This window comes from Lampris incognitus, chromosome 20 (assembly GCF_029633865.1).
Source record: "Lampris incognitus isolate fLamInc1 chromosome 20, fLamInc1.hap2, whole genome shotgun sequence".
NCBI classification, from domain to species: Eukaryota; Metazoa; Chordata; class Actinopteri; order Lampriformes; family Lampridae; genus Lampris; species Lampris incognitus.
Window position 1 is genome coordinate 3,018,967 of NC_079230.1, and position 12,500 is coordinate 3,031,466.

The 12,500-nt window shown below is 46.6% G+C and overlaps 1 protein-coding gene across 1 annotated transcript in view; it reads left to right on the forward strand.

Annotated features, from left to right (window-relative positions):
* The window catches only part of LOC130130929 (nephronectin-like), a 44,409-nt gene that overhangs the window by 11,648 nt on the left and 20,261 nt on the right, over positions 1 to 12,500 (forward strand). The window contains exons 6-10 of the mRNA XM_056300795.1: positions 1,847 to 1,981; positions 2,662 to 2,736; positions 2,837 to 2,947; positions 3,728 to 3,889; positions 4,268 to 4,348. Coding sequence (XP_056156770.1) covers positions 1,847 to 1,981; positions 2,662 to 2,736; positions 2,837 to 2,947; positions 3,728 to 3,889; positions 4,268 to 4,348 — 564 coding nt within the window. The remainder of the gene's footprint in view (positions 1 to 1,846; positions 1,982 to 2,661; positions 2,737 to 2,836; positions 2,948 to 3,727; positions 3,890 to 4,267; positions 4,349 to 12,500) is intronic.

Consider the following 12,500-nt stretch of genomic DNA (forward strand, 5'->3'; position numbering starts at 1 on the left):
CTTTCTGTGTCAGCCTGTCTGTCAGTCTGTCTCTCTTCCTGTGTCAGCCTGTCTGTCAGTCTCTCTCTCTCTTCCTGTGTCAGCCTGTCTGTCAGTCTCTCTCTCTCTTCCTGTGTCAGCCTGTCTGTCAGTCTCTCTCTCTTCCTGTGTCAGCCTGTCTGTCAGTCTCTCTCTCTCTTCCTGTCAGCCTGTCTGTCAGTCTCTCTCTCTTCCTGTGTCAGCCTGTCTGTCAGTCTCTCTCTCTTCCTGTGTCAGCCTGTCTGTCAGTCTCTCTCTCTTCCTGTCAGCCTGTCTGTCAGTCTCTCTCTCTTCCTGTCAGCCTGTCTGTCAGTCTCTCTCTCTTCCTGTGTCAGCCTGTCTGTCAGTCTCTCTCTCTCTTCCTGTGTCAGCCTGTCTGTCAGTCTCTCTCTCTCTTCCTGTGTCAGCCTGTCTGTCAGTCTCTCTCTCTCTTCCTGTGTCAGCCTGTCTGTCAGTCTCTCTCTCTCTTCCTGTGTCGGCCTGTCTGTCAGTCTCTCTCTCTACCTGTGTCAGCCTGTCTGTCAGTCTCTCTCTCTCTTTCTGTGTCGGTCTGTCTGTCAGTCTCTCTCTCTTCCTGTGTCAGCCTGTCTGTCAGTCTCTCTCTCTCTTCCTGTGTCAGCCTGTCTGTCAGTCTCTCTCTCTCTTCCTGTGTCAGCCTGTCTGTCAGTCTCTCTCTCTCTTTCTGTGTCGGTCTGTCTATCAGTCTCTCTCTCTTCCTGTGTCAGCCTGTCTGTCAGTCTCTCTCTCTTCCTGTGTCAGCCTGTCTGTCAGTCTCTCTCTCTCTCTCTTTCTGTGTCAGCCTGTCTGTCAGTCTCTCTCTCTCTTCCTGTGTCGGTCTGTCTGTCAGTCTCTCTCTCTTCCTGTGTCAGCCTGTCTGTCAGTCTCTCTCTCTCTTCCTGTGTCAGCCTGTCTGTCAGTCTCTCTCTCTCTTCCTGTGTCAGCCTGTCTGTCAGTCTCTCTCTCTCTTTCTGTGTCGGTCTGTCTATCAGTCTCTCTCTCTTCCTGTGTCAGCCTGTCTGTCAGTCTCTCTCTCTTCCTGTGTCAGCCTGTCTGTCAGTCTCTCTCTCTCTTCCTGTGTCAATCTATCTGTCAATCTCTCTCTCTTCCTGTGTCAGCCTGTCTGTCAGTCTCTCTCTCTTCCTGTGTCAGCCTGTCTGTCAGTCTCTCTCTCTCTTCCTGTGTCAATCTATCTGTCAATCTCTCTCTTTCTGTGTCGGTCTGTCTGTCAGTCTCTCTCTCTCTTTCTGTGTCGGTCTGTCTGTCAGTCTCTCTCTCTTCCTGTGTCAGCCTGTCTGTCAGTCTCTCTCTCTTCCTGTGTCAGCCTGTCTGTCAGTCTCTCTCTCTTCCTGTGTCAGCCTGTCTGTCAGTCTCTCTCTCTTCCTGTGTCGGTCTGTCTGTCAGTCTCTCTCTCTTCCTGTGTCAGCCTGTCTGTCAGTCTCTCTCTCTTCCTGTGTCAGCCTGTCTGTCAGTCTCTCTCTCTTCCTGTGTCAGCCTGTCTGTCAGTCTCTCTCTCTTCCTTTGTCAGCCTGTCTGTCAGTCTCTCTCTCTTCCTGTGTCAGCCTGTCTGTCAGTCTCTCTCTCTTCCTGTGTCAGCCTGTCTGTCAGTCTCTCTCTCTCTTCCTGTGTCAGTCTGTCTGTCAGTCTTTCTCTTTGTGTTTTTCTACCTGTTGACGTTTTCGCTCCTTAGTGTTCATTCCATAGTGAGACTGTAGGTGGAGAGGTGACGATTGACAAAGTTGTCTCTGTTTTGTGCAGATGGGTTTTGGGATATAGTGACCCCCCCCCCGTCTCCCTGTCTCCCTGTCTCTCTGTCCCTGTCTCTCTCCAGACATAGATGAGTGTGTATCCCGTGGAGGTGTGTGTCCTCGTCGTAGGAAGTGTGTGAACACGTTTGGAAGTTACTTCTGCAAATGTCACCATGGGTTCAAACTTATGTACATCAACGGACGCTACACCTGCATCGGTATGTGTGTGTGTGTGTGTGTGTGTGTGTGTGTGTGTGTGTGTGTGTGTGTGTGTGTGTGTGTGTGTGTGTGTGTGTGTGTGTGTGTGTTTGTGTGTGTGTGTGTGTGTTTGACTTTAAATTGTAGGTTTCTCAAAAAGCATTTTGAAATATGGTCAGTTGTTAAAGCAACCATGCTGCAGGTTTATATGTGTGGTGCATCTAGACCACATCCTGTCTGTGGTGTGTCAAGACCACATGAACACCAGGTCCTGCAGACTGTAGCGGTGTGTGATGTGGATGGTTGGTGTCTGGTAGGACTTCACCAGGAAAAAACGACAGGGTGCATAGTGCTTTTATTTTCATCATAGCAGCCAGGTGACGGAGAGGAAGGCAGGTAGTGTTGCGTGTGAAGAAGAAGTGAAGGTGTCGTGTCTAACCAGCAGATATGACAGAGGAAGCTGGTAGAAGACCTTCACCAACACACAGTACTACATCCATAAGTGAAACTCAGGTTCCACCAGGTTCTCTGGTTTGATTCTGACTCAGCAGCGCTGCTGACTCTCATCCAGGCTGGATGCAGCTGTGTTATGTAGAGCAACTGTACTGGTGAGTCTGAGTTGATTGGTCATTAGGGTTCTTATTCGTGTTGTTCTTCAAATTCTCTCTCTCTCTTTCGCTCTCTCTCTCTCGACCAACAGATAAAGACACTCGTCCGTTCTGCTCTCTGAATCCAGGCTCTCCAAAGTGCCGGTGTAAAGATGGAAACTGTAAAGGTAAGACCACCTGGATGTGTCAGGCTTTTCTAAATGTTCTCTGGTGCTCTCCGTCTGTCAGTCAACACTGAACCAAACTCTCCTTTTCTGTTTCTTTCAGCTCTCCTCAGGGTCAGCGTGGAGCCACACAGGCCAAGAACTACAACCCCAGCCCCGAGAAAAAGTACAACTCCCAGTGCTGGACTAACCACCAGGCAGACACCCAGGAAGAGTATGACAACAACAGCTCAACCAGTCACCTTGCAGACAACCTCAGTTCCCACGACGACGACTTCCATGACAACGACCACCGTAACTACTGCATCAAGCGGTACACCTCCAGGAACTACAACATCACCTCCAGGAACTACAACATCACCTCCAGAAACTAGAACATCACCTCCAGGAACTACAACATCACCTCCAGCAACTACAACATCACCTCCAGGAACTACAACATCACCTCCAGCAACTACAACATCACCTCCAGGAACTACAACATCACCTCCAGGAACTACAACATCACCTCCAGGAACTACAACATCACCTCCAGAAACTACAACATCACCTCCGGGAACTACAACATCACCTCCGGGAACTACAACATCACCTCCAGGAACTACAACATCACCTCCAGGAACTACAACATCACCTCCAGAAACTAGAACATCACCTCCAGGAACTACAACATCACCTCCAGGAACTACAGCATCACCTCCAAGAACTACAGCATCACCTCCAGGAACTACAACCACTGCAGTATCCACTACCACTACTTCTGTTCCTACTCTGTCAACTACAGCTAGCTCTACTACTCACCATCCTACAACTCTGATAGTTACAACACCTTTAATGACTACAGCCAACCTAGCAACAGCAGCTTTGACAACGCTTATTCCTACTCCTGCTTCTTACACTGCAGTTGGTACTACTACTACAATTACCAGTATTGTTGGTACTACTACTACGATTACCAGTACTGCTGCACCAACTAGCCTGACTCCACCACCAGCAACAACAAGGGAACTGACAACCACTGCATTTGCCAAGACAACCACCCTAGCAACCACGTCCAGCACCCCCTTTGCAACCAGCACCCCTCCACCCCCCACTACCACACTGGACAACAGGATAAACAAGGAAGTGACGCCAAGACAGAGAGGAGATGTGCACAGTATGTACATATAATATATATATATATATATGTGTGTGTGTGTGTGTGTGTGTGTGTATATATACATACATATACATACATATACACACATACATACATACGCACACATACATACATACATACATACATACATGCATACATACATGCATACATACATACATACATACATGTGTATGTATACATACACACACACACACACACACACACATACATACATACATACATACATACATACATACATACATACATACATACACACACACACACATATACATACACATATTTACTACAGATAAACCATGTTTACTTCAGTTTAAAACATGTTTCGCCCTCTACTGGTGTGTGTGTGTGTGTGTGTGTGTGTGTGTGTGTGTGCAGTTCCTCGTCAGCCCGGACATAACCAGGTGTGGGAGTTTGATATCGAGTTGGGGAACACAGCAGAAGCCAGAGACGACCCTGGTAAGACCATTGCTGACAGAGAGAGCAAAACTGTCTTTTGTGAATGAAATGCTAAATGAACAGAGGTACAGACAGAGGGAGAGTGAGTACTGCTGAAAGAGGGAGAGTGAGTACTGCTGAAAGAGGGAGAAAGAGAGACAGTCCAGCAGACAGAGAGAGAGTGAAAAAAACAAACATCGAGGGAGATCTGAAAGGCCACACACAAAGTGAGCTCCTGAAATGTCTTCAACTTTTTGATGAAGAAAACGAAACAGAGGAAACCGACAACCTGTGAACCTCAACATAAAGGTACAAAGATCGAAAAGGAAGACAAATATCAACAAAAATATCTATTATACAACTAAAAAGAGAAGAAAAGAGGCTGATAAAAGAAATCAGGAAAAAGACAAGAAAAGAGACAGAAGACAGACACTTCATCTGCAACATTGAAAGAAGTGAAACAAAATCAAATTTAAAAGAACTATTGGCCTAAAACGTCAAAAAAGTAGCTAACCTTGTGATTCTGGCAGTTGGAGCAGAGAGTGTTACCATGGAGATGGACTCAAACAGCAACAGCAGACAGGTAGACTACCCTGCTAGCTGTAGCAGTGCTAGACAGGTAGAATACCCTGCTAGCTGTAGCTGGGCTAGAGAGTTAGAATACCTTGCTAGCTGTAGCAGTGCTAGACAGGTAGACTACCCTGCTAGCTGTAGCAGTGCTAGACAGGTAGACTACCCTGCTAGCTGTAGCAGTGCTAGAAAGGTAGAATACCCTGCTAGCTATAGCAGTGATAGACAGGTAGACTACCCTGCTAGCTGTAGTGGGGCTAGACAGGTAGACTACCCTGCTAGCTGTAGTGGGGCTAGACAGGTAGAATACCCTGCTAGCTGTAGCTGGGCTAGAGAGTTAGAATACCTTGCTAGCTGTAGCAGTGCTAGACAGGTAGACTACCCTGCTAGCTGTAGCAGTGCTAGACAGGTAGACTACCCTGCTAGCTGTAGCAGTGCTAGACAGGTAGACTACCCTGCTAGCTGTAGCAGTGCTAGAAAGGTAGAATACCCTGCTAGCTATAGCAGTGATAGACAGGTAGACTACCCTGCTAGCTGTAGTGGGGCTAGACAGGTAGACTACCCTGCTAGCTGTAGTGGGGCTAGACAGGTAGAATACCCTGCTAGCTGTAGCAGTGCTAGACAGGTAGACTACCCTGCTAGCTGTAGCAGTGCTAGACAGGTAGAATACCCTGCTAGCTGTAGCAGTGCTAGACAGGTAGACTACCCTGCTAGCTGTAGTGGGGCTAGACAGGTAGAATACCCTGCTAGCTGTAGTGGGGCTAGACAGGTAGAATACCCTGCTAGCTGTAGTGGGGCTAGACAGGTAGAATACCCTGCTAGCTGTAGCAGTGCTAGACAGATAGAATACCCTGCTAGCTGTAGTGGGGCTAGACAGGTAGAATACCCTGCTAGCTGTAGCAGTGCTAGACAGGTAGAATACCCTGCTAGCTGTAGTGGGGCTAGAGAGGTAGAATACCCTGCTAGCTGTAGCAGTGCTAGACAGGTAGACCACCCTGCTAGCTGTAGCAGTGCTAGACAGGTAGAATACCCTGCTAGCTGTAGCAGTGCTAGAGCCAAGAAAAAACACAAAGAGGAAACACTCTTGGCCAATACAGAGCAACTGTTTGCTGACTATATCCTTTATGACAACAAGATAAAAAACAACCTCCTCTTCCATACGGAGGACATCAGCGTGTGGAAACAGTTAATCTGTAAAAACTACACACACATTACCAAAGAAGCCATTGGTCGTGGTGGCCGCTTAACTGTGTGTCAAGATGAAACTCTAGACACAGACAACCCCCTGCGCACCATTACCTACTATACTAAAAGAGGTACAGTGCTGATACAAGGAAATGAGGCAAACCTCAACTCCTTTGAGGAACTCTTCCCCAAGACGAAGGCAGAAGCTGAGAGACAGCGACCCAACAGCAGCACTGTAGCAGGAGACACAGCATCAGAACAGGAAGAGGAAGATGACGCAGTGGTCCCAGAGGTCACAGAACCAGACCCTAAACCAACCACCAGTCCATCCGGCCCCGCCCATCCAACACCCCCCAAGCTCCTTCAACAACTAAGAGAGAGCCTGTCCCTCCTGGAGCTGGACTTCACTTAGTTCAGGGAGCTCACTTTGGCCAGGCTAGCTGAGTCCGACACCACCCAACAGCTGAGACACGAGCTCCAGCAGCTGAAGCAGGACAGCCAGGAGGCCATGGCAGAGCTGAGGAGGGGGAACCAGAAAACCACCTCAGAGCTGAAGGAGACCCAGAAGAGACTCAGATAGCTGACACAGACTGTACACAGACCGTACGAGAGCTGGAGGAGGAGAACAGCACCTTACAAGCCCAGGCCCTGAAATTAATGGAAGATACAGCTCACAGAGAGTTGAGCTTCAGCAGAGAGCTACAAGAGATGAAGGAGCAACTCCAGGAGAAGAGCTGTCATGTATCTTCATCCAGCTACACACATGCCACTGTCCCAACACCCCACCCTCTCTCCTGCTGCTAAACCACCAGCTCCTCCTGACCCCAGCAACTCCCCCACCCCACAGCCTTCACCCACTTCTCCGACCCTGACACTCAGAGACTCCCTCCCGGGCACACACTCCCTCCCTGCTGCCCAGCCCCTTAACACAGAGCCCAACCCTGACAGACCAGCCAAGCTAGAAGCCCAGGTGGTCCTACTCATGGATTCCAACGGAAAATACTTGGACACAAAACGCCTCTTTCCTGGCCTCATTACCACAACCAAACGCTGCTGAAACACAGGCCAAGCCATGGAGCTGCTTAGGCAGGACACATTGGGGAACCCCCAGTACATCGTGTTGCATACAGGCACCAACGACCTCCACACCCTACGCTGGGGAACCGCTGAGGCCATGACCAAGATGGCTAAGAGGGCCTCCAGAGAGTTCCCAGACAGCAGGGTTGTCATTTCTACCCTTCTCCCCAGGACAGACACCCCTCCACATGTCATTCACAAGATCAACATGGAAATCTCAAGGAGCTGTGCAGCCCTCCCAAACATCCACCTAGCCCACCACACCAACATCGGGACATGGGATCTCCATGACGGGCTACACATGAACAAGGTCGGGGTGAGAGCATTTGCAAAAACACTGACGGATGTTACCCTGGATCGCAACCCCAACAGCCTCACCCACACAGCTGCCCCTCCCAGGAACTACACACCTCCCAGATACCAACAAGAAAGGCTTAAGAACATTGCCTCCCACCTTTCTGTAGCACCACGCCCCCCTGCAGCGCTCTGCCCCGATCCTATACCCTACCCTCTTGCCCCACCCAACCACAGAAGACCCCCCCCAACATCACCAACGGATGACTTACGCCCCGGTGATGAACAATCCCACCCCTCTCCTACCCACTGCACCAATGTCTGAACTAGGGCAGTCAAAGAGATGCTCCAGACTCTGTGTAGCAGACTACTGCAGGCATGAGGTACAGACACACACACACACACACACACACACACACACACAGCTGGTTAAAATGTATCCATTCTCCTGTAAATTAGTTGCACCAGGTTGGCCTTTTCACCTGTTTCATTTTGTTCATGCTTTGGTTGAATTTATTTCTTTTCTTTCACAAATGAAATCTTTTACGATAAGCTTTCGGAATATTCAGGGTTTATACTCAAGCCCTTTTGGTCTTAAAACCACAGACCCTGATTTTCTAAATAATATAAATGATATTGATGTTTTGATGCTGTTAGAAACATGGCGCTGATCCGATGCAGTGACTCAGTGTCCCCCAGGCTGCGGTGAAATCCCGGTGCCTTCAGTTAAGCTGGGCACAGTGCACCGGGGTAGAGACTCAGGAGGAATGGTGATCTGGCTTAAAGCTGATCTCACCAAATACACCACAATCGTAAAACAAAGCAAAAACCACATTTGGCTAAAAATGAATAAACTGATTTATGAGGTAGATTTATATTTGTGTGCAATATACCCCCCCCCCCCCATCCATCAGAGTGGCCGTACCATGAAGAAGAGCTCTACAGCCTACAGCTCCCTACACAGAGATATGATGTCACTTTCAAGCCCAAGGCAAAATACTTGTGTGGGGACTTTAATGCACGGACAGGTTCAGAACCTGACTGTACAGACCACTCAGGAGACCAACATATATTCACACAATCACTTCTGACCCCCTCACCCACAGCCATGAGGAACAACCCAGGCAAAACAACCAACGGAAATTAGTGCATCTCTGCAGAGCCTCGGGCCTGCATATATGAAATGGGAGGATCAGAGGGGACCGTTTGGGACGTTTCACCTACTGTCCAGCTCTTGGGACAAGTGTTGCTGATCATGCCATCTCACACATGAACCCATCCGCATTCAGTGCCTTCACTGTCAGAGCACAAACCCCCTCCCTTTCAGACCCCAGCCGGATTAATATTTACTTAAAAACACACCAGAGACACTTTTAAGACACAGCCCAGTAAGCTGTACAATCTAAACCAGTCATCCAGATGGGCTCCCAACAGTGCCCAACAAGTTGTACAAATTTTGAATTCACCTGAAATAAAACATACAATCAACACCTTCAACAATTCACACTATCAAAATAACTTTGAAGACGTTAATAAAGCGACAAAAGATATTAACCACATCTTCCCAAAAGCTGCACTAAATGCAAAACTCGGAAAAACAAAGAAACCCCACCGTCGAAACGGTAAACACAAAACCTCTGTAAACAAAAGATGTGACAATGAATGTAAAGAAATGAGAAAACACTTGAGACAGCTATCAAACCACCAACACACACACCAACATGACCCAGTACTACAACATGAATACTCTGAAACTCTAAACCAGTACCAAAACACAGACACCAACATGACCCAGTACTACAACATGAATACTCTGAAACTCTAAACCAGTACAAAAACACAGACACCAACATGACCCAGCACTACAACATGAATACTCTGAAACTCTAAACCAGTACAAAAACACAGACACCAACATGACCCAGCACTACAACATGAATACTCTGAAACTCTAAGCCAGTACAAAAACACAGACACCAATATGACCCAGCACTACAACATGAATACTCTGAAACTCTAAGCCAGTACAAAAACACAGACACCAATATGACCCAGCACTACAACATGAACACTCTGAAACTCTAAACCAGTACAAATACATAGACACCAACATGACCCAGCACTACAACATGAATACTCTGAAACTCTAAACCAGTACAAAAACACAGACACCAACACGACCCAGCACTACAACATGAATACTCTGAAACTCTAAACCAGTACAAACACACAGACACCAACATGACCCAGTACTACAACATGAATACTCTGAAACTCTAAACCAGTACAAAAACACAGACACCAACATGACCCAGCACTACAACATGAATACTCTGAAACTCTAAACCAGTACAAAAACACAGACACCAACATGACCCAGCACTACAACATGAACACTCTGAAACTCTAAACCAGTACAAACAGACAAAAGACATTCCACTACACCAACGAAACACTTCAAGAACTTGAAAAGGCAGTAGACCAGGGTCAGTTCTGGGGCATGCTGAACAGCTTAGAAACCATAAAGCCACAACAATTAACAATACAAGATGGAGACATTTGGAGAAAACATCTTAATAACCTCTATACAAGTATCCCACCAGAAGAACTGAACATAAATCAAACTGAAATTAAAACAAAGTTAGACAACTTGAATCAGCCATCAAGAATAATCAAGATCCATTAGACTACCCAACTACACAAAAAGAGTTAACAGACAAACTGAAAGCTCTTCATTCAAAAAAAGCGTGTGACACGGATGGCATCAAAAATGAAATGCTGAAGAACAGTACCCCTGAGTTACACACTGCCATCGTTAAGCTGTTCAACATGATGCTGACTGCCGGCTGCTTTCCCGATGTCTGGAACCAGGGGCTGATCACCCCAATCTATAAAAATGGAAGCAAATTAGACCCTAATAACTATAGAGGGATCTGTGTCAGCAGCAACCTTGGGGAAATATTTTGTAGTATCCTGAATTCCAGGATACTAGCCTTTATTCAAGAAAAAAAACATACTTAGTAAATGTCAAACTGGCTTTCTCCCAAATTACAGAACCTCTGATCATATATACACCTTACACACTTTAATTAATAAACATGTCCACCAAGAAAAGGGAGGGAAAATATTTGCTTATTTCATAGATTTTAAAAAAGCCTTCGATTCCATTTGGCATAAAGGACTTTTCTACAAAATCCTTCAAAGTGGACTAGGGGGTAAGGTTTATGATCTTATAAAATGTATGTACACACACAAACAGTGTGCTGTGAATATTGGAAATCAAAGAAAAGAGTATTTTACCCAAGAACGTGGTGTGAAGCAAGGACGCCGTTTAAGTCCAACATTATTCAACCTGTACATAAATGAACTTTCAGACCAGCTGGGCCATTCAGCAGCTCCAGGCCTCACACTATGATGCAGAGATTAAATACCTGCTTTATGCAGATGACCTTATTCTGTTGTCCCCAACCAGGTATGGTCTTCAACATAACCTGTCCATCCTAGGACAATACTGCCAAAACTGGGCATTGGATGTAAACTTTAAGAAAACCCAAATCATGTTCTTTCAGAAAAAACCGCGATGCCTTGAAAACAAATACCACTTCAATTTGAATAACACCCTAATTGAACACACAAAAAACTATACGTACCTTGGTCTGTCCATATCTGCATCAGGAAGTTTCAGTATGGCAATACAAGCACTCAAAGAAAAAGCATGCAGGGCAATGTATGCATTAAAAACCAAATTATTAAACATTAAGAGTCCAGTTAGAATCTGGACAAAAATATTTGATGATGTTATTTTACCCATAGCTTTGTATGGAAGTGAGGTCTGGGGCCAGCTCAGTGGATTGGAGCATGGCTCATAGGACAAACACCCGATAGAGGCCCTCCACATTGAATTCTGCAGAAAAATATTAAATGTTCAAAGGAAGACATCAAATAACGCCTGCCGAGCAGAACTGGGGCGTTTCCAACTACTGCCAAACATCCAAAAACGGGCCATAACATTTTGGATGCATCTAAATTCAAGCCCAAGACACCCTTCCATTCAAGGCATTAAAAACCCAAGAGCTGAACCCTGAAAACAGTCCCCTCAGTCAGCTGATGGTGACGCTAACCAGCCAGGCTCCCATCAGCACCCCCCCAAAACACAGCAGAATAAAACAAATTATGAATCAGTCAAAAGATCTGTATTTGGATCATTAGAGAAATTAAACTAAAACCCAGAGTAGACTAAACCGTTATTTGACCCTAAACAGAGAATATAGACTGGCCGAGTACCTCCACTCTGTCAGAGATACGAAGCAGAGATGGATCCTGACCAAATACAGGCTCAGTGACCACCAGCTGGCTATAGAAACAGGAGGACACAGACCAACATGGCTGCCCAGAGAGGAGCGTATATGTGGTCACTGCTGGAAAGGGGAGGCAGAAACAGAGATGCACCTCCTCCTCCACTGTGAGAAGTTCTCTTCAGTAAGACACGTCCACTTCGGGGAAATAGCCAAGAAAACACCAAACTTGCTACTGTTAAGCCCAGAAGAGAACCTGGCATGAAGGAACAGCAGCTCCTCTTGCAGCTAAATACGTATCTGCTGCCACAGCCTGCGGGACTCACAACCACTGTGAGACCCTCACGATATACTGTGCTGCTGAGTCACTGCATTCAAGATATATGCTGCTGAGTCACTGCATTCAAGATATTTGCTTCTGAGTTTCAACTGGGTGGCATTTGGTGCACTGTACTGTATGGCAGTGGGGAAAAAAGGGGTTGACTGCTTGGGTGGGCAAAGATATGGAGCATGCTTATGTGATGACACCTATGTATTCATGTGTGATGTCATGTGAACTTGACGTGTGTTTCATATGTGATGGCATGTTTCACTCTTTTGCAAACTGCTTTGGCAGTGGCATATTTTCTGTTCATGCCAATAAAGCTATTTGAATTTGAGAGACAGCGAGAGAGAGAGACAGACAGACAGACAGACAGACAGAGACAGAGAGACAGACAGACACACAGACAGACAGAGACAGAGAGACAGAC